The sequence below is a fragment of the Microtus oregoni genome, unplaced genomic scaffold (genome assembly GCF_018167655.1).
Source record: "Microtus oregoni isolate MIOR12 unplaced genomic scaffold, Mior012 000008F_ref0000371, whole genome shotgun sequence".
Lineage (NCBI taxonomy): Eukaryota > Metazoa > Chordata > Mammalia > Rodentia > Cricetidae > Microtus > Microtus oregoni.
In genome coordinates, this window is record NW_024543067.1 from 25,818,419 (window position 1) to 25,840,551 (window position 22,133).

Here is a 22,133-nt window from a genome sequence, read left to right on the forward strand (position 1 = left end):
CAGCCAAATAAGGCTCTTTGCACGCCCTGCTTTGTTCTCTGTTGCTGAGAAAAAAGTGACTAAGACCAATTCGGGGAGGAAATCTGCTTTTGCTAGTAGGTTACACAGTCCATTATTGAGGGAAGTCAACACAGGAACCTGGAGACGGGAACTAAAGCAGAGATGGGGAGAAACACTGCTCATTGCCTGGCTTTTTTTTTTTTTAAAAAGATTTACTTATTTATTATGTATACAACATTCCTTCCATGTATGCTTGCATGTCAGAAGGGGCACCGGATCTCATTATACATAGCTGTGAGCCACCATGTGGTTGCTGGGAATTGAACTCAGGACCTCTGAAAGAGCAGTTAGTGCTCTTAACCTCTGAACCATCTCTCTAGCCCCAGCTTTCTGAGTTTGCTCAACCTGCTTTCTTATAGCATCTAGGACCTTTGCCTAAGGGTAGCACCACCACCGTGGACTAATGCCAACCAGGACCATTTGCCTAAGGGTAGCACCACCACCGTGGTGGGTCAGTCCCACATTAATTAGCAACTAAGAAAATGCTCCAGATATTCTCACAGGCAAATCTGATGGAGGCCACTCTTCCTTTGAGAATCTCTCTTCCCAGGTGTGTCAACCTGACAACTGAAGCTCTAACAGCTAACTGTGAACATGCTTCCTTTGATTGGCCCCAAATCTCGGACCTCAAGGGTGGCCTTCAGGGAAGAGCTCGCCTGCTCCGTCATTTCTCTCCTTGAGTAAAGTGCCACCAAGGCTCCCTTCCCCCACCCATAACTCACGTATGACTGGGGAAATGTCATTGCAAGAAATAATGGTGGCAAACAGACCAAAAGCATCTCATTCTCTACACATTTCCAGTCAAGAAAGCATTGGGCTAATTCCCGCAGACGACTGTTATGCTGCCAAACCTGACTTTCTGGGACTCTGGGGATTTGAACTCACTTCTCAAGCTCTTGTGCCAAGTACCTCACTGACTCTACCATCTCCTTATCCCCAGCATTTAAGAGTTCTTTAAAATGGTATGGCTGGAATATGGCTGTGATTAAACTGCCAGTATCATAAAATAAACAAATAACAAGAGTAATTTTGTTGCTTTATTAATTTTTCCTAACAGCTTCTTTATAAAAATTTCATATCCCTAAAATGTGATTCAATAAATAACAGGAGTTTCCATACATAAAACACTTAGAAAAGAAGTGGGAAAATCTGTGTTCCCAGTTCTTAAGGCAACTCAGAAAGATTTCAAATTCTGCACCATAAATGCCACCATCATAAACCTTCTCTGAGAATTTCAGGAATGCAGGCAATCCTGCTCTTCAGGAATAAGAACAGAAGCCTATCTCCCAGCATGGGAGTGCGCACATGCATGTCCTCAGAGGCAGGTGTTACATAAATTTGTGTACAGAAAATGGCATTCTGAGTAGGAGATAAATAGCACTTTTAAAGAAACGAAATCAGTTTAATAGTTAAAATATTACATAGTTAATCCATTCATTCTTGAGTTTAGGCACCATTTTTTCTTTTTCCCCTCGTTTTTCATTTTTTAAGTATTTGCTGATTTATTCTGAGATGGTGTCTCGTGCAGTCCAGACTGGCCTTGAGCTCCTGCCCCTCCTGCCCGTTCTGCCCACTGGGGTAGCCGCTGCGGATCCTCAGGACAGATAGGTGCGCACAGTGCCCTTGATGGTGCCTCTACAGATGGGGCACTTTCTCAGAGAGGGAGCGCAGTCTTTGCAGACGACCAGATGGCCGCAGGGAATGAACACGATGGACACCTCTCTGTCCATACACACTTTACACGTTCTTTCTTCCTGAAGTTTCCGCAACTGTTCTTCCATTGGTAGAGCTATGAAAACAGGGAAATTTTTATTTTAAACACGAGCTCTGGGGAGCCCAAATAACCTCAGACTTTGGTTCTCCCACCTCCAATTCCCAAGTGCTGGTCACATGGCATGATGCTATGTGAGGCAAGAAAAAAGAATTTTAATGGAAAGCAATTTGCTTTTCCTCTAGTGACCCCCCCCCACACACACAAAGATGATCTCCGCAGGTTAAAGGGTTAGTACTCTTACCTGTAATATCATCTGTGGGGAGACGCCTAATGTCCTGTCGCACTGGGGAAGAAAGGGCAAGGCGTTACTATGGCATCCACGGCTGGTATTCAGCTATAAACTAGGCTTTCTTTATTCAATTTTGTAATGCAGATATTAAACCCAGGGTGTGATACATTCATGTTAGGCCAAACAGGCTCTCACCGAACCAAATCCACAGGCCAGAATACAGTCTACAAATTTATTTATCTAGTATTAATATTTGAGAAATACAATTATTCTGTAACCCAAGCTGGTATTGAACTCATAATCTTTCTGCTTCAGTCTCCTGAATGCTGGGATTATAGGTGCGTATTACCACGTCCAGCAGCAAATTTATTTACTTATGAGTATGTGCGAGCATGCACGCACAAGGCTCAGGATCCCAGTGTGCACGATGAGGCCAGAGGTTGACTTTGAGTTTTCTCTTTCCACTGTAGGTTCTGGGGATCAAATTTGGGTCATCAGATTTCTGCTGGGATTACAGGGTGTGGTAGTTTGAAAGGGAGTGGCACTGTTAGGAGGTGTGGCCTTGGAGTAGGTGTGGTCTTGCTGGAGGAAGTATGTCACTGTGAACGCAGGCTTTGAGGTCTCATATATGTCCCAGCCACATGCAGTGAGAGAGACCACTTCCTGTTGCCTGTGCAAGATGTCTGCCTGCATGCCACCATGTCCCACTATGACAACAGATTGAACCTCTGAACTGCGTGCTATCCCATTAAATATTTCCTTTATAAGAGTTGCCATGGGGGCTGGAGAGATGGCTCAGCGGTTAAGAGCATTGCCTGCTCTTCCGAAGGTCCTGAGTTCAATTCCGGCAACCACATGGTGGCTCACAACCATCTGTAATGAGGTCTGGTGCCCTCTTCTGGCCTGCAGGCATACACACTGAGGGAATATTGCATACATAATAAATAAGTAAATATTTAAAAAAAAAAGAGTTGCCATGGTGATGGTGTCTCTCCATAGCAACAGAAACCCTACAACAAAGAGTAAGCACTTTCACCTGCTGAGCATCTCACCAGCACCCACCCCTCACCCCAAAGATTTTAAACATTTTACACTTTGAACAAAAAACTCATAATAATAACAACAAAAGTCCTAAATTTTTGTGCAATTAAAATTTATAAGTTGGACCCGTTTCTTTCAACAATCTCCAATTTTCCAACTGCCGTAGAAAATCTCCCCATATAATTTGCTAGCACTCACCAAACAAATCTTTGTATAGCACGGGGTCACGTTCCTGGAGGGCGGTTCGGAACGAGGTTGCCGCAGGCTTCCCTTTTGCTAGCACAGTATCGATCAGTGCTCCTGCGCGCAAGCTCTGGGGTTTCTGTTTCACAGCGTCATGCTCCTGCTCGGTGATTGCCCCAGCACTCAGAAGACAGTCGAGAATCGGCGTCACACACGACAAATGCTGCAAAAGCCTCATCCTGTTCTTCCGGATTAATGTTAGGTCATCTTTACAGGGAGAGGGTTGGGGAGAGAAAGAGACGTGTCAAACTCGGCTCACAACCATCTCTCTGTGCCTACATAACACACGAAGGAGAGAACTTATTCGATCATAATTTAAAGATGTCCTGTACTCCAGGTTGGCCTCCAATTCACCATGGCAGTAAACTTGTGATTTTTCTGCCACTACTTCCTTAGTGCCAGTTTCCAGATGTGTGATAAGAGGCCCAGTGTATGCAGTGCTGTGCACGCCAGGCAGGCGCTCTGTCAATCAAGCGATGTCCGTAGCCTGGCATTTATCTCTTCATTGGCAATGCTCTGTTTTCTACTATAAAGCTATATCTACAAAATGATGAATACTAATATGACAGGTCTGAAGAATTACTTTAGGAGAAGTAATTAGATTTTAGATGCATTGAGTTTGTCATGAGGACACATATAGAACAATGTTAAGAAGGACAAAAAGTGTTGCTTAGTTAAAAAAAAATCAGTCATACATGTGCATTTTGTTTCCTGTTTGGTTTTGTCTTTTCATGTAGCCCTGGCCAGTCTCAAACTCATCTCATCACTGAGGATGCCCTTAAATTCCTGCCTCCACCCAAAGGTGCAAGAATTACAGTCATGTGAACCACATCTGGGGTTAAACACAGGAGTCCTACATGCCTGGCAAGCACTCTACCAATTAATCTACACCACTAGCCCTGTTTGTTTTTGAGACAAGGTCTCATTCTGCTATAACCTAGGCTAGTCTGGAACTCACTGTGCAGCCCAGCAATCAGAAGGCTAAGGCAGAAGGTCATGCCATCAAGGCCAGCCTGGGCTACACAGCAAGACCCTGTCTCAGAAGTTAAAGGAAAATGAGTAACAGTCCATGTTCGGGAAAGAGATCAACATAGCTTTAGTCTACGCCAGACTGAGGACAGCCGGAGTTAGAAGAGAGCTGTGCACGCCTGGAGGAAGGTGGTTCTGAGCACAAACACAGCTAATACGACAGGAAACAGAATCCGAGGGCTCCACAACTAAGACACAGTAACGGAAGGCAGTTCTTGTATGGGCAGGTAGGGACTTACATATGAATATGCATTAAGCCAGACATGGTGGTCCATTCCTGTCATCACAGCACTTGGGAGGTAGAGCAAGGAAGATCAGGATTTAACTACACAGCAAGTTCAAGGACAGTCTGAGATACCTGAGACCCTGTCTCAGAAGAAGGGGTGGAGTGGGGAAGGTGGAGGGATGGCTCAGCGGTTAAGAGCACTGGCTGCCCTGGCAGAGGACCCGATACACACATGTGACTCACAACCTCCTATAGCCACAGTTCTAGGAGATCCAACAACACTCCCTTCTAGCCTTCAAGGGCTCCTGCACACACACAGTACACTCAAAACTCACACAGGTAAACATAAATTTAAAAATTAATTAAAAAGTTAAACATTGCCATCTAACACATACTGTTACCCTAATATTCAAATTAACAACTCTCCCGGATCCCATCTCGATTTATAACACAGTAGAATGAATGACCATCCTAGGGTCAAGAAGGAGCTGTGGGTCGGGATGGCTCAGGGCAGAAAACACTCAAGGCAAGAGCCTAGGGACACATCTGTGACACTGAACCCAGAGAAGGTGGGAGGGGAGCTCTGGCTTCACTAAGACGTCCTCTGATCTGTCCACATGCCATGGTGCACACACGTGCGCGCGCGCGCACACACACACACACACACACACACACACACACACACCTTCAAAATTGAGAACTTATTTGACAGTTTGTTGAAATCAAGCTTCTTAGTGCAAATTTTGCTTTAAGAGGAAAATATCCAGGCTTACTCATTGAAAAGATCTGTGTGCAAACACAGAAAACAAAAATCAAAGAGTGTGTGATCTTCCAGTCTTTGGCAGGTCACATGGCACTTTTGTGTGAGTTTGTTCAAAGTATACAATTTTTAATATAATGATCAATTCTTAAGTGTTTTTTAAAACTGTGTGTGTGCGCGCACACACGCGTGCACATATTCTACAGCATGGATGTAAAGATCAGAGGAAACCTGTGTGAGTCAGTCAGCTCTCCCCTTCCACAGGACAGGTTCTGGGGTCAAGCTCTATGCTGAGATTCAGCAGAAAACGCCCTCCCCTGCCACGCTACCTCCCTGACCCTTCACAATGCACTTTATCATGAAGAATTTTTTTCAGAATCTGAATTCAGAACATGAAACATAAAAAAGATCAGGCTAAGGTGACATTCCATCTCTCTGGAGAAGGACCCTGTGACTCTGTACCTGACTCTGTGTCCTCGGCTGCCTGTTCCTTCTGTTCCTCCCTCATCTCGTCTTCTGCATCCAGCAGACCTATCACGAGGTCGCTGACGGTCCTGTAGTTCTCTCCGGTGGCCAGGATTTGCCGCTGAACCGTCTGTCTTACCAGGCTCCTACTGAAGCCCATTTCCAGAGCTGCCTTAACCACAGGCGTGTTCATCATGACCGCATCTTCTGAACTTTCACCAGGTCCAAAATGCACAACTGTAGAAGAGGGAGATTTGGAGACATTGACAGCATCTGTATACCTTTTTGTTGAGGCTGTTGTTTTGAGACTCCTTCTAGCCCAGTCAAGCCTCAAGTTTATTATGTAGCCCAGGCTGGTCTCAAAATCATGGCAATTCTCCTGTCTCAGCCTCCCTAGTGCTAGGGTTGCAGGCACCAACCCACATGCCTGGGTTCACAGACTTTTAAAATAGCAAGTTATTGCAATATCAAAGCCATACAGTCTGAAAAATACACAGGCACTACACTGTATGCATGTTGCTAACTTTAAAATGATGTATATTCAACAGTCGAAGTAAGAATATGGAATATTACTGCCTTGGATAGAAGCCTATGACTAGTTCTATTCAAGGACAGGAGAGAGAACTGAATATCAGGGACCGATTCCTCCAGAATCAAGGGGCTTTGTAGTATGAGCTGCAGGCCTCTTCCCACAGCCCAGCTCCCGGCCGCCTGGCTAGCTTATGCCCCGAAATAACAACACACAAATTGTATTCATTTAAACACTGCTTGGCCCATTATATCTAGCCTCTTCTCGGCTAACTCTTGCACCTGGACTAGCCCGTTTCTAATAATGTGTGTAGCACCGAGGTGCGCTTACCGGGAAGATTCTAGCCTACGTCCATCCTGGGTCGGAGCTTCATCGCATCTGCCCGGGAGAGGGGAGCATGGCGTCTGAGCTCACTTCCTCTTCCTCCCAGCATTCTGTTCTGTTTACTCCACCACCTATGTTCTAACCTATCAGGGCCAAGCAGTTTCTTTATTAATTAACCAATGACCTTCCTCCATCAGGGCTTCTTTTCTATATTAGATATACTAGTAAGTGTTCTAAATCAGATATATACTCTACATATTTGCTTCTTTTTATTAGCAACTATTAGCTGTGTACGTTTTTATTGCGATATATAAACACATATCGTGAATTTTGATATTTCCAGTTCTTTCCATTTCCTGCAAATGACAAGGTGTCACATTTAATTAATGGTTGCGTAACCTTTTCTTCCTTTTTTTTCTGTCCTGATTTATTTTGTTTGCAGGAGACAGAGTTTCAGCATATAGCCAAGGTTTCTGCCTCAGTCTCCCAAATGCTGAGGTCACAGGTATGCACTACATTATCTTTATCCATCCATCTGCCACTGAGAACTGTGGCTCAGCTATAACTTGACTATCATGTTTTCCCAATTTTGAAAGAAGCCATTGTTATCACTCAGTGCAATTGCTCCAGTGTCCTGAGTAGGGCCCCTTTCAGCACTTGACTTGAAGAACGTCAACCCCTCAACCTCCTCAACTCCATTAGGGAAAGAGCTCCACCTGGGGCTTCTATATTCTGATCCAACCACAGCCTCAGCCATTGCTATTCAAATGCCAGCTTCCTGCCTGTGCCCTTGCATTCTGCCCCTAGGGCTCACCAACTGCGAGCTCTTAGCTCAGATTCCAGTTGTTAGCACCACACAATCAGCTGCTTGCTGTTGCTCACTTCCTGCCAGACAAAACAGCCTCTGACTCTTCTCTTCGGGATATGCCTTCCCTGTTACTTAGCAGGTTCCTTTTCTCTGGGGCTCTCTGCTGAGACAAGTATCTCCTCCAGAAAGTCTTTTCATTCACTCTTTAGTCTGTTTGCTTTTATGGGTTTTGGACGGCAAGACGGTATGCCATGCACGTGAGCTGTGGGGGGACGGCTTTCAGGAGTCAGTTCTCTCTAACCTGTGAGTCCAGGGCCGAGAGCCCAGGCTGTGAGCTTGGCAGCCTATAACCACTGGGCGTCTGTCAGCCCTGTTTTGCTCTTTTAAGACAAGGTCCCAGGTTACTAGGTTACCAGGCTGGCTTGGCACTCCCCCAGGCTGACCCTGAACTCCCCCAGGCTGGCCCTGAGCTCCCCCAGGCTGGCCCTGAGCTCAGCAGTTAAATGCACTGGTTGCTCTCCCAGAGGACCAGGGTTTAATTCTCAGCACCCACATGATGGCTCACAACTGTCGGTAACTTAAGTTCCAGAGGACCTGACACCCTCACACAGACGTATATGCAGGCAAAATACCAATGCACATAAAATGAAAATAAATAAATTATTAAAATATATTGCTTTGAACGCTAAAGAGCAGAGTCAAGCACCTGTTCAAATATTCTCTCCCACTTCTTGGGTTTAAGTAACAGGCAAGTTACACTGGCAGCGTGAGCCCTGGGGTCCCAGTGGAAGGATTGGAGCACTATGTTCCACCCTCTCTATGGACAGGAGGAACATGCCAGCAACTGAAGGCACAGTATGTTTGTTCCCACAATGGCCCAACAACAGGGGAAGGCCGGATGCACGCAGTCTGGATAAAGTGTAGCTGCCCAGGGCTATGGGGTGGAGCTCAGTGAAGGAGGTTATGATTGGCATGCCTGAGGCACTAGGTTCACAGGACCATAAAAACAAACAGCAGAAACAACTGTAAATAGAAAACACTTCCACGGCACACATCCACACTGACCACACTGTCCACACCGACCGTCTAGGCAGGCTGGGGCATGGACTAGACATCTGCGCTGCTTCCAAGCAGCTCCCGCGCGCGCACTGAGGCTTGACAGGCAGTAACAGGAGGGAATCAGAGGAAACTACAAATCGGCATGAATGTGCATTTACCATTATAGCCTTTCAACCCTTCTGTTTATCTTTAGGACAGGGTCTCAAGCAGTTGAACAGGGCCTTGAACAGACAATCCTTCCACCTCCACCTCTCAAACGCTCGACTGTAACCATACCCATCGCCACCGTCAATCTTAGCACAGAGTGGCTCACTTGAATGCGCTACGATGATTATACGTACTTGGTGACTCTGCGCTCTCATCTTCTGGGGTGTCTGAGGTAGACAGTAGCTGCAGGAGAAAGAAGGATGAGTTAAAATGTACACTGCACTCCACCGCTGCGCTGAAATGACCAACAGTCCTGCTGAATATTCTTTTCAGTGAGAAGCAGGATTGCATTCATTCACCAGGGTGTGGGCTCTAAGCCAAGCGCTTCCCACACGCGCAGTGTGCTGCAGGGAGCAGCCTCAGCACAGGCTGGATTCGGGAGGAGCAGCATGTGGGCCCTGCACCTGCAGCTAAGTCACCTGCTGGGGAGCCTACACTCCAGTCGGTTCCTCTCGCATTGCTCACAAGCTTTTGAACCTCAGACTATGAAATAAGCTCTTGGGCTCAGTGGTTAAGAGCATTGCCTGCTCTTCCAAAGGTCTTGAGTTCAATTCCCAGCAACCACATGGTGGCTCACAGCCATCTGTAATGAGATCTGGCGCCCTCTTCTGGCCTGCAGGCATACAGACAGAACATTGTATACATAATAAATAAATAAACAATTATTTATTTATTAAAAAAAAAGAAAGAAGCTCTTACTTGCTTTTTCCAAGGAGCAGTAACAAATGCTTTCTCGAGTCGTTTAAGAAAAACTTACTTTGCCCCTCAAATTGAACTTAATTGCTTCGGAGTCTAATCCATTGCTGGTGGATTAGACAAATGCGTGAAGAGAAAGACAACAAACACTATCTTTCACGTGGCTAATAATTACAGATCTAATTTCTCACAGAGCAGCCCCTGCACAGTAAGGCTGAGACTTGTGTGTGGAGTCGTGTTTAAAACAGCTTTCACCTTTTCACTAAAATATTACTGTGGTTTATTTTGCAAATAAATTTCTAAAAATAATTTTTCAAATAATTAAATTTTTAAAAACAAATTAAAAAGTTTCTCTGTTGGGGAGCAATAATTACAGAGAAAAAAGAGGTCTTTCCTACCTGTTGCAGCAGATGAGGGTAACCCGCTTGAACTCGGCTGACAAACTCTTGTCCTTTGATTCTTATCAAATATTCACAGCTATGATGGAAACAAGGAAGTTAGGGGTTCCTAAGACAACGTTGTTCATCCAGCTTCCGAATGGAAGTAATTTCAGTATGCTCATTTTTATGATTAAAAATCCATTTTAATTTAAAAAAAAATGAAATGTAATGACAAACTCAGGTCTAAGTGTTCACCTCACATGACATCCGTTACCCGGTTGACAGGTTCCTACGCTGGAGAAAAATCAGTCCAGGCCACTAAGGTCTCTATGTGCGTATTTCTGCACATGAATGCAGGGCCCCGGAGGTCAGAAACATCTGGTCCTTCAGGAACCGAAATGGCAGGTGAGCTACTGACTTCTAGGACTTCTAGGACTTCTCATATACTTCGGCTGTTCTACAAAATTAGTTTCACTACTTTCTATTTTATAGTTCTATTACTCCAGGATATACCATGCCTTTCTGGATTTTGGAGCTAATCTAGCTGTGGACAGTAAGCATTCCTCACAAGCTTGAACACACACATAAGCCCCATGCTATTGACTTGGCACAAGGAGGACACAGAGACTGCAGCCAAGAGGGGTTTTGTGGAGGGGAGAGCTATGCTGTCGAGGCTGAGCCGCTTAGTGGTGGTCATGGAGCCCCTCAGCCACCGCTGTCTCTGCTCAGAGTTCTCACTGTCCGCAACTCTTCTAAGGCTCCTAAAACACCCTCAAGGCGACATGGAAGCAGAGAGTTCTACACAAGCCATCTGATCATGTCCATGACAATTTTAAGGGCTGACAACATGCCAACAGACTCGAGGGAAAGTGTGGGGACACTCAACAGAACCCCTCTATCGGTGAGTTTGCCAATCCACTGCTAAATGGACGTAGGACTCACGCAAGTCATGCCAGCACTGAGCAGCTCCATGACGTAGGATGTGAAGCAGGTCATGCCAGCACTGAGCAGCTCCATGGCTCTTGTGCTTTCCAAACCACAGCAGTGGGGGCTGGTGAGACGGCTCAGGGGGTTCTTACCACCAAGTTTGGTAACGTGAGCTCAACCCCAGAGAGTAGGAAAGAACCAGCTCTCAAAAGTTGTCCTCTCACCTCCACACACCACACACACAGAACAAATGAGTAAGTATATTAAAAATTTAACTGGAGTAATGGAAAGCACTTAAAAATCTGGGAATATTTTATGGCTTTTTGAGGTGAATATTCTTTATAATTGTCACAATGCTTAAAACCTGAAGTAATGGGGCTGGAGAGAGGACTCAGCCACTGAGAGCACTGACTGTTCTTCCAGAGGATGCACGGTTGATACCCAGTTAACACGTGTTTGCTCGGAACCATCTTTAACTCCAGTCACAGAGGATCTAATGCCCTCTGCTACCTTCTGCTGGCCTCTGAACAAATGGTACACAGACATACAGGCAGGCAAAAGACTCACATATATAAAAACAAAATACAATCTGCCATACTTAAAAGGCAAAAGTGCTACAAAGGAGAATAATGTATCTCATGAAAACCAGAGAAGATACAAAGGAGAACGTCCAAGCACTTACCTTGGAAACCACTTGGCGTGCTCCACCCAGGGGTCATCTCCAGACTCCCAGCATCTCAGCCCACCATCACAGCAAAAGCACTTGACATCATCACTGTGTCCTGAAATTCATGTGAACCAAACTTAGGAATACATCAAATCCGCCCGCTCTCAAGTAGAGCACAACACAGATGGATCTTTGCTAGTCTCAGATGAAGTTTCTCACCTGTATAATAAAAGCCCGCACTTGCAAGCTGCTGAGGATGAACCAGAGCACTGGACGGCCAGTTAAAGAATGTTCTCGCACGTGCCGCGAGTGTCTGCATGCTCAGGTTTGAGGCAGTGTATCTTGGAGCAGACTGACTCGACTCTTTTAGGAATGGACAGTTGGGAAAATGTCTCTGGTGCTCTGACATAGCGTCATCCTTAGGTTCCCAGTTACACAGTTTCCCACCACAGGCAAAGCAGGCCACCCGGTCTCCAGGTCCCACATAGTAGAAGCCTGCTTTGGCCAGGTCAACTGGTGACAGAAAGGACAACGGCCACCTTTGATAGGTGAGTAATCTGGCCTTCTCTGTATTCATTGTAAAGTGGGAAGGACTTGTCCTCAAAGCCGGACAATCTTGATTTGCTCTGAAGTTCACAGGGTCTGAGGGGAAGCTTGAATAAGAGCCGCTGAAATAGCCAGTGTTCTCCAAACTTGTAAATAGTGAAGGCACTGCAGACGGAAGAGAGGTCTGAGGGCTGGCTTCCAGGCGGCCGGCTGGATTCAGAGTCTGAACAAAGCTGCAGCTGGGGTACAGCTGTCTGTGTTTTTCAACAGGGTTGTCCCCTTGTTTCCAGTTGTCCAGCATCAGGCCGCAGCAGAAGCACTTGACCTTGTCATTGACACCCGTGTAATAAAAGCCAGCGCGAGCCAGGCTCCTTTCCGAGACAGGAACCCCAGCGGGGAAAGCGGAGTACGTGGACAAGCGGTACAGCTCACAGGAAAAGTTGTACTTCAACTCAAAGGTGTTAGCACTCTTCAACGGCTTGGACAGGAAGACACTGTCTTGAACCATGTTCATGACGAAACGGTGGGGAGGGGAAGGGACGAGCCTTCCTCTGGGGAGGTAGCTTTGTGCATGGCTTTGGGTCAGTTTTACTACTAGGCTGAACACCTAAAATAAGAACAAACTCATTTTTTTCTTCTATGTATTTTGGGATTCAGTAGGATGAAAGTCTAAGTCCTATGCTGAAACATTTTAAGGCACAATTCCACACAACCATACTTTCGTACAATCTTCAGGCATACAATAAAACTAGATTCTACCTAATAGCCAATGTGTGACAGAGGTTAACTCCATTCTGGGCACCTTGTGCCCTGCATCTTGAGCCTGCTTCTTCTCTTGGCCACTAGGAGGCGGTCACCAACCTGCACGAGTACTGGTCCCCTGCACAGGTCTGGTTCATGAAGCTATGTATTCATACAGGATGAAACAAGGTTCAGATACAAGTGTAAAATAACAAACAACTTCAAGACTTTTGTTTGGCTTTGTTTCCTTCCAAAGGACCAGAATCAGACTTAACTAATTGGTCCTCTACTCAGAATACCTTTGTTGCTCCTCTGGGAAGCACTGAGGAGTGAGCCTTGGTCTCACAAAGCCTGTGCCTGACCACTGAGTTATGTAACAAGTATCAGACTTTGTCTTTTTCTTTCTTTCTTTTCTGTTTTTTTTTTTTTTGGGGGGGGGGTGCTTAGTTTGGTTTGGTTTGGTTTTGGAGACATGGTTTCTCTGTGTAGCCCTAGCTGTCTTAGAACTCACTCTGCAGACCAGGCAGGCCTCAAACTCAGAGATTTGCCTGCCTCTGCCTCCTGAATGTTGGGGTTAAAGGTGTGGGCCATCACTGTGGGCTTGAAACTCATACTTTTAGTTCTGGTCAGAAATTATCTCAGAGAGAGTGTTCTTTGAGCAAGACAATAAATAAGTCTGTCACCATCTGAACAGCAGAGACCTTACTTGCCACTAGAACAACGGCTCGGGAGTTGGTTGCCCCCGGCTGGTGTGGCTTCCTGCACCCACAGCTGGCACAAGTCTCCCTCAGGGGAAGTCACTGTGTCTAACCTCAGTGCCCCCTTTCAGGGCTATGAAAACTTGGTCATTCTATGACGTTCTCTTCCTGAATAAACGGGCTCATTTATCAGAATAACGTAGCTGCTGCCGTTCCCACGCTTGCAGTCTCTCTAAAAGACCTGAAGTGCAGACCTTTAAAGGAGCAACGGTCTTGTGGGCGGGTGGTTTCTCAACGCTCATGTATTGTCTGTCTGTCTTCCTCTAAATCTGCTGGGCCTACTGGAACATTCTGTTCCTGTTTGTTCTCTGTTGCTGTTGCAATCTCTTAACATGTCAGAGACCTCGTGAGCACACGTCTCTACTTCAGCAGAAGGCTGACTACTCACGTCCTCTGGATAACCGGCACTCATGTCTGGATCTTTCCTGAACACGGGCACTTTTTAAAGCTGCCAGTCAGTGGGAGATGCCAGACTACTTTCTGAAGAGTGTCTCAACACTGTGCCCAGTCACGAAACTCTTTCCTTTCCAGTAGTCAAATTCACAACCAAATCATAATAATCACACCTCAGAGTTAGAGTACAGGCTTCAAATGAGCATCTCAAACAGTGACCCCAAAAGTCTACTTAGTGATTAACCTGTCCTTCCATGCACAGAACTACCCCCCGAGGTTAGACTAAGTCCCTTTAAGGGTTTTAGGCCTCCATTTTGAGATGCTTCGGTTTACAGAAGAAACTGGAAAAAAAAAAAAAGCTACAGGGAGTAGAAGGGTTTGTGTCCTTTGTCAACCTGTTTAGAACAGAGAAATTAAAGTCAAAAAACTCAGGGTCATGGCACGATGTCTCTTTCTTTTCTTTCTCTCCCCCACTCCCTCTTTCTGGAGATGGAATTTCCCTATGTAGTCTAAGACAGACTCAAGCTCATAATCTTCCTGTTTCCCAAATGCTAGGATTACAAGCAAGTGTCACAATGGCCTTTTCCTTAAGATGTTTTCTCCAAAACAGAGACTGGTGTGTACCGAGAAGCTATGCTAACCTGGGCTGGAGTTGGGGCGCAATCAAGGCCCCTGCCTCAGCCCCAGCACTAAGGAAGGAATGCTGCCCTGGCTGTGGCCAGCCATCTCACACAGAGCTCACGGTTACAGACCCCAGCTCATCGAGACACACGGACACAGAAGTACACTTAGAAATTAATTTATACTTTAAAAAGCTTGCAGAGTTCACATAAATTCTGTACCCAGCTCCCTGAGTTCACATCTAAGACAACAATACAGTCACACAACTAGAGGGAAATCCCTTTCCTTCCTGACTGTAAGAGCCCACATGCTCTAACCACTGGCCCACCTCTCCAGTTCCAGTGTCCTGAATCTTCAGTGATTTTTCAAGAGTCACAAGACCTGAGTTCATTCTTCTCGTGTGACTTATTTTCCTTTGCGTTACAGCTTGGGCTGGACTGGTACTCAGTGTGTAGCACAGGCTCGCCCCAAACTCACAGCAGCATGCTGCCTCAACCTCCTGAGTCCTGAGGTTCCAGGCATGAGTCACCAACTCAGCTTCTAATTGTTTGTATTAGAATTACTAAAGCAGGAACTGGAGAGATGGCTCTGTGGTTAAGAGCACTGGCTGCTCTTCCAGAGGTCCTGAGTTCAATTCCCAGCAACCACATGGTGGCTCACAACTATCTCTAGTGGGATCTAATGCCCTCTTCGGGCATAAAGGTGTACATGCAGACAGAGCACTCATATATAAAATAAACAAATCTTTTTTCAACAGAAGAATTACTAACGTACACTGGTTATGCAAATGGTGGATTTGACTGTGACATTTACACATCTGCATATGCTGTGCTTGGACCCTTTCTTCAGCCCCTTCTGCCCCTCCCACCTCTCCAGCGTGTGAAGTAACAGTCCCTCTAGGGAAATGAAGGCATTCTTGTCTTTATACCTCTGCCTTCTTTGGCTTAACGTAATTTCCTGTTCCATGTATTTCTTCAGATGATACCTGTAATTCTCTTTAAAGCTGAGTGGTACTCTAGTGTTTACTACACACACACACACACACACACACACACACACATACACATACACACACACACTTTTCTTCATCCATTTATCTGTTAATAGGAATCCAATCTGTCCCACCGTGAATAGTGGTGCAATAAACAGAGTGTGCTGGTTTGAACGAGCTCGGCCCTCATGAGCTCATATATCCGAATGCCTAGTCCTGAGTTGGTGCACTGTTTGGGAAAGGTTGGAGGAGGTGTGTCACCAGGCCGTCTTTCTCTCTGCCTGACGTCTGTCCCTTCCTCCAAAACCACTTTTCCATATTCACTCATTGGCTCTTTTCTTCAGAAAGAGGTGCAGTCCCCTGCCTCAGTTCCGCACTAAGGGGCAGACGGCTCCCTGCCTGTCTTCACAAGCTTATTGGCCACCTCAGAGAAACACCTCCTTCCTGGACCTACCCTCTGTACTGCTTTGACCAGACTCCTCTTTGTCTCCTCCATCCCTGCACAACCCTACTCTCTACACAGTACTCACGCTGAGTCCCTCAGCTCCCAAATGAGGACCACCTCAAAGTCTGCTTTCTACTCCAGCCTCTCCTGGCTCAGGCCCTTCCTCCACAACCAAGTCAACAGAACATTTGTTCATGAATCGCGTGTCCACACAACCACAATTAGTCCACGTACCCCTTCAAACACTCTCCATATTCCTAACGCCAAACTCACAGAAGCGCTGGCATCTGCCAGTGGGGCACCGTCCCTCTCAAATGTGTCCTGACTCCTGCCCCTGTCCATTCAGCATGCAGGAGCCCTCTTGCCTTTCCAGTGGTTCCTGACAGACGAGCTTACTGCCCCCACCCTCTGGGATGGTCAGCTGTCACCTCTCTGACTACAGGGTAAATGTGTCTTTCTCCCTCAGCCTGGGACTGTATCTCCTGCAGAACAGGCTGCATGTTTTCATTTCTGTAGTAACTGCGGCCACAGGGCCTAGCAAAGACACTGAGCCTCGATGCTGTTGTGTGAGACATATACCCCAGGCTGGCTTTGAACTGCTGATCTTCCTGACTCCACTCCCCAAGAGCTACGATTACAGCCTGCACTACTAATCCCAGGAAAACATCTTGCTGAGGAAGTTCTTAGCACAGCTGACGGAGCCCGCCACGTCCATAGTGTCTTCATTCCTTTAAGAACATTTTCCCTGTGACTGCTAACTTGGCCTAGTAGAAGTTTCCTTCCAGGCCCTGGAGTCATACCTCCTAGGGGTTCAAGGAAGGGTGTCAGTCCTTTTACAAAGGAAACCACCACGTGGCCAGACACACCTTCAATCCCAGCACTCCAGAGGCCGAGGAAGGTAGATATCAATGACGTATCAATGTTCTGTTGAGTTCAAAGTCAGCCTGTTTTACTTTATACAGTTCTAGGTCAGCCAGGAATACATTGTGAGACCCAGAAAAACCACATATGCCTCAGTTTCCCCATTGCAGCACGGAGATAATAATGGTGCCCGCTTCTTACAGTTGATGATTAAATGAAAAAATTAAATGCAAGTCCTTAGGGCAGAACCTGGCATGTGGTGGACAGAGAAATGACTACAGCCGTTTACTGGCTGGATTCCGAGCACTATTGAGAAACTGGGTGTAGTGACTCAGACCTGTGGCCCAACACTCAATGGGTTAAAGCAGGAGTACTTTCCAGAGTTCAAAGCCAGTCTCAGCTATAGTGTGGGGCCCATCTCCAACACCCACCACTCCCCAAAAAGAAAGAGCCTTGGTGTTTTTCCCGAGCTAATCACTAAAAAAGCAACCACTCCCACTCTTCCCCAAGCTCGTCCTTAAAGCCCGGGTACTCCCTGTGTCGGGCCTCCCAGAAGCCTCTCCCAGAAACGAAACAGACCTTGAGCTCCAGGGAGGCCCCAGGATGGGCAGCCAGGATCAGCGGACACCCTACAAGCCACCCTCCGGCAGGACCAGAGGTGCAGAGCAGCCGCTTTTGCAGGCCTCGGATCCAGCACCCGCCTCGGGGACCCTCACCCGCTCCCCACGCGCGTGTACTCACCACAGCCCGCTCCCCTGGCTCTACACGCCAGCAAGGACCTCTGATCTCGGGGGTGGCACCTGTCCCTGCCTGTGAGCGCCTTTGAGTGTCGCAACGCTTTTAGAGTCCGGGCTGGCCTCGCCGACCGCCCCCACCCTGCCCCGCCCAGGGCTGCGCCCACTGCGGGTGCTTTCCTCCGAGGCTCGGGGAACTCCAGGGTACAAACCACACGCACTTCCTCCTCACCGGTGGTGGCAACCCCGGTCGGGGATTTCCGTGACCCTTCGGTGCGTGACTTCCTGGGCCAGCTCGTCTGCGTGGCGTTTCCTGAAAGTTTTTAGTTCATGGTGGCCGGCTCACAGGAAGCCTTGAAAACAGACCTGCAGCCTAAGCCTCTGGCTGCCTGGAAGAGGCCCTGCCCCCCCTCCCCACCACCACCACCACCACCGCTAAGTCCCTCAGAGTGAAAATAAAAGGCCACAACTTTCCAGTCTGCAACTGCAGGATTAAAAAAAAAGGCAAATTTGACGTTAGGGAAAAAAATACCCGAAAAGTCTCTGATTATTTTCACTTTTTGTTTTGGTCAAGAATGAAAGAGATGAACAAAAAATTTTTATAAAAAACAATTTAGATCTCCTCTTAGTTTATTTTTATTGTTTTAAAGATCAGAACTAGAGCTGAAGGTAATAGCAAATCTGAGGCAGGAGGATCTCTGTGATTCCAGGTCAGCCTGGGCTACTTTTGTTTTAAAAGGGTTAGGACTACATTTGTTTTTGTATTTGCAAGGTTTGTCTGAGGGCGGGAGACCTCTAAGCAGTTAAGAGCACTTGCTCTAGCGGAGGGCTGGGCTTCTGTTCCCATCCAGAAAGAGGCTCACACAACCACACTGTAACAATAATTCCGGGGGATCCAACGCCCTCTTCTGGTCTCCACGGGCACTGCATACACCCACACATAAATACATACATAAGTACCTTTTTTTTTTAGTTTTTTTTAAATATTTATTTATTATGTATACAATATTCTGTCTGTGTGTATGCCTGCAGGCCAGAAGAGGGCACCAGACCCCATTACAGATGGTTGTGAGCCACCATGTGGTTGCTGGGAACAGGATTTCTCTGTATTACCCTGGCTGACCTATTAGTCGCTCTGTAGACCAGCCTGGCCTCAACTCAGAGATCCACCTTCCTCTGCCTCCCAAGTGCTAGGATGAAATGGAATGTGCCACCATTGTGTGTGTGCATGTGTGTGGTCTAACTCGTCAGCCTTCTTCCATTTTCAGCATGTTAGCAGTCAGTTTAAACAGCTTTGCTCTAAGGGTGACCGACCCGCCCTGGTCATTCTAGGAATGGGATGTTGTATTGCGGGCTCAGCTGAGGCTGACTGGGGGTGTGGCTGCCGTAGCCTATGACAGTTCTGGCTGGAAGTCTACCAGCCACACTAAGTTTGCTGATCACATGGAGATTCCGACTACCTTTGAGCCTCTTTTTGAGGGTGGAATCACATCGTCAGTCTCCCTTGCAACATTTGCACAATTTTGTTGCTGACGTTTTGTTATCGTTGTTGTTAAGCAAGGCGTGGCGCTAAACCTATGACCCAGAACTTGAGGAGCGGGAGCATAAAACAGCGGTGACCTCAAAGACCATCTAGGTTACACAATGAGTTCCAGGAAAGCCTGGACAAGAGTTAAACTCTGCCTCAACATTGGTAAGAATTAAAGTTAATTATTTTCTGGTAATCTAAGTTGATACGGGCAGGAGCAGTGTGTTTTATTCAGTGCTTTATTCTGGCATCAGCAGATCACTCACACGTATGATGCTTAGTATCTGATTAATAAACTGAACCAACCAATCCTCCGAGTCTTCTCTATTCTCAACCTGCATTCAAATCTTTAGGAGTAGAGCTCTTCTAACCCGTGGGTACCCCAAGTACGTTTGCTCACTAAATAGCCGTCTAAAGATACTGTTAGTCTATTTTTAACTTGTGTGTATGGTTGTGTGTGCACACGGCAAAGCGATGCTTGCATAGGACAGAAGGGTCACTAGTGCCCCAGAACTGAAGCTGTAGAGGTGATGCTGAGAACAGGTTGCCAGTCCCTGCAAGAGCAGACGCTTGAGGGTTAAGCTGTCTTTTCAGCCCGAAATAGGCTTTTCAAGCAGGGATTACTGAGGAAATATTTGAAGAAAAAAGAAGGCAGACATAGAACTGTGCTCACCTTCCTTCTGCCGCCAGTACCCAGCCAGGTGAGAGTGTCAGGGATTGCTGCAGCCCCCGGCTGGTTGCCGGGATGCATCCTCAGCATCTTATTAGATAACTAACAGCATTTTCCCCAAGGACCATCATGGTTTCTTCCTAAGTGAGAAGTTCACATCATAAAATACCATAGAAACTTATGGTCACCCTTTCCCAACTGTAACTTTTAAGGTTTTAACTTTTTTCTTATTTTATTGAGACAGGGTCTTCTCTACATAGCCCGGGCCATCCTGGGCTACGTAGACCAGGCTATTCTCAGACTCACTACATAGATCCTACATAGACCAGGCTGGTCTCAGACTCACAGAGATCTTATGTAAACCAGGCTGGTTTCAGGCGCACAGAGATCCACTTGCTTCCCACTCCCAATCTTCATAGCCCTGGCTGTTCTGGAACTCTATGTAGACCAGGTTGGATGAGAATAAAACCTAACTGGAGGCATGCCACCCTGGTTCCAAATAAATGACAGGGATTTCCTGAGTTAGTGACAAGCTCACGATGTCCTGTATACAGCCAGGGTCAGGCACAGCAGCATGCCTCTACAACCATCACTCAAGAGGCAGAGACAGGTGGGATATCTGGGGGTTCGAAGCCAGCCTAGTCTACATAGCAAACTCCAGGCCAGCCTGAGCTATATAGTGAGACCCTGTCGGCCCCACATATACCAAAAGTGGAGCAATACAGAGAAGATTAGCGTGGCCCCTGCGCAAGGATGACACGCAAATTCGTGAAGTGTTCCGTATTTTAAAAAAAAAGAAATAAATAGATAAATACAACCAGATTAGTTTTAACAAAGTCCTCATACAAGATCCATTTGAGCAAAAAAAAAATCATTATTTAATATCAACATCAGTATTCTGTAATGATGAAATTTTCCCCTTACAAATTGTACCTTACTTTAATTTACCTTGATATTATAATTGAATAAAATTTATCTGGCATCAAATTAAAATTTAAAACATATTTTAAATTTTTATATTGCATTTGTTTGTTTGTTTATTATGTGGGTGTGTGTACATGCCACAGCACACACACATGAAAGTCAGAGGATATTTGGGGAGGTTGGTTTTCTGCTTCCACCATGTGGGTACCAGGGAATTGAACTCAGGTCATTACACTTGATCGAGATATCGAGTGATATCAGTGATAGATAATGCCATATGAGCCATCTCACTGATCTAGGGTACAGAATCTTTAAGTATAAACCACCATAGATTGTTTGTTATTTCCAATGGGTTTTGTGTAGTCCAGACTGGCCCTGACTCTTTGTTTTTCCTGCTTTCTCTTCTTGGGTTCTGGGACAATAGGTGTATACTACCATGCCTGGTTTCTGTGGTGCTAGGGATGGAACCCAGGGATTTCCTGTTGCTGGGGAAACACTTCACACACCACATTCTGCCGTCATCCCAGATCCGTGGATTGTTTTGGGTCTTTTGAGATGGAGTCTTACCCTGTAGCCCAGGTTGGCCTGGACCTCACTATGTAGACAAGGCTGGCCTTAAACTTGTGGCAATTTTCCTGCCTCAGCCTCCCAAATACCGGCTTCTAGGCCTGAGCCACCAAATCTGGCAGCTCTGTGGGTTTCAGCCAGCGAGTGCATTCAGACAACAGGCAGCCACTCTGAGAAAAGGGCACTCTCTACAGTCTCAGAATCCCCAGTCGGTACCATATTGCCCCTCAGCCCTCCCTAGTGTACCCTGGTCAGTACCACCATGACTTCCTGCCTTCCACAAGCCACAGATTTGGTTTGTCTGTTCTTGAACTTGTTAAGACACTCGCTTCTGCCAATCAATACAGATTCCAGTTTCATCAAGTGTTGATGTATATTCAGTTTGTCTGTGGTGGTTAATCTTCAACACCAACTGGATTAGATTTGCAGCCACCTATGAGACACATGTTGATATTTGGGTCCTAGACTAAATAAAAAAGGGGTGAGGGGAAGAGGAAGCCGGCTGGACACTGCCGTCCTCTCTCCCTGCTGCTGACTGGGAACGCAGTGTGCCCCGCGGTCTTACACCACCGCCACCACGCCTCCCATCCATGGTAGACTGTACCCCATCACGCCATGAGCCGAAGGCCCCCTTTCTCCCTTACCTTGCTTTTTGTCGGTATCCAGTTCAGCAATGAGGAAAGTAACTCGTGTGTTAGCCCCCTTCCCTGCATGCCACTGTCCACTTATGCATGCTTCTGCACAGGCAATGTTTCTTAGTTCAAGTGAAGAAAGTGGGATGCTATCTCAAAGCAGAACAGACACAACAACTGCCCAAAATGTTAGTTTCTACTGTTTTAAATTCCCACCAGCAAGGTAGAAGAAGGATTTCTATGTCTTCAAGAACTTTGCAAAACTTAGCATCCTCAGCACTTACAGCTTTAGCTCAGC

General features: G+C 46.5%; 1 protein-coding gene and 1 non-coding gene across 4 annotated transcripts; one reads left to right on the plus strand and one right to left on the minus strand.

The window, feature by feature from the left end:
* Positions 1-1,084: 1,084 nt before the first annotated feature.
* On the minus strand, positions 1,085-17,668 carry LOC121451487 (baculoviral IAP repeat-containing protein 3-like). Of its 3 annotated transcripts, none has more exons than XM_041657024.1 (9): positions 17,522-17,668; positions 11,644-12,577; positions 11,440-11,539; positions 9,849-9,927; positions 8,889-8,937; positions 5,825-6,064; positions 3,303-3,554; positions 2,076-2,117; positions 1,085-1,849 (listed from the first exon to the last, which is right to left on the minus strand). In XM_041657024.1, the coding sequence occupies exons 2-9, from the start codon at positions 12,482-12,484 to the stop codon at positions 1,656-1,658; spliced, it is 1,797 nt and encodes a 598-aa protein (XP_041512958.1). In that variant the 5' UTR covers positions 12,485-12,577; positions 17,522-17,668; the 3' UTR covers positions 1,085-1,655. The 3 variants fall into 3 exon arrangements, with proteins under 3 accessions (XP_041512958.1, XP_041512959.1, XP_041512960.1); XM_041657025.1 differs by having other exon boundaries at positions 11,644-14,257; positions 17,522-17,656; XM_041657026.1 differs by lacking the exon at positions 17,522-17,668 and adding an exon at positions 17,360-17,459.
* Positions 17,669-20,391: 2,723 nt separating this feature from the next.
* On the plus strand, positions 20,392-20,500 carry LOC121452050. The gene has a single exon (XR_005974786.1). It is a non-coding gene; the product is annotated as a U6 spliceosomal RNA (small nuclear RNA).
* The last annotated feature ends 1,633 nt before the right edge of the window (positions 20,501-22,133 follow it).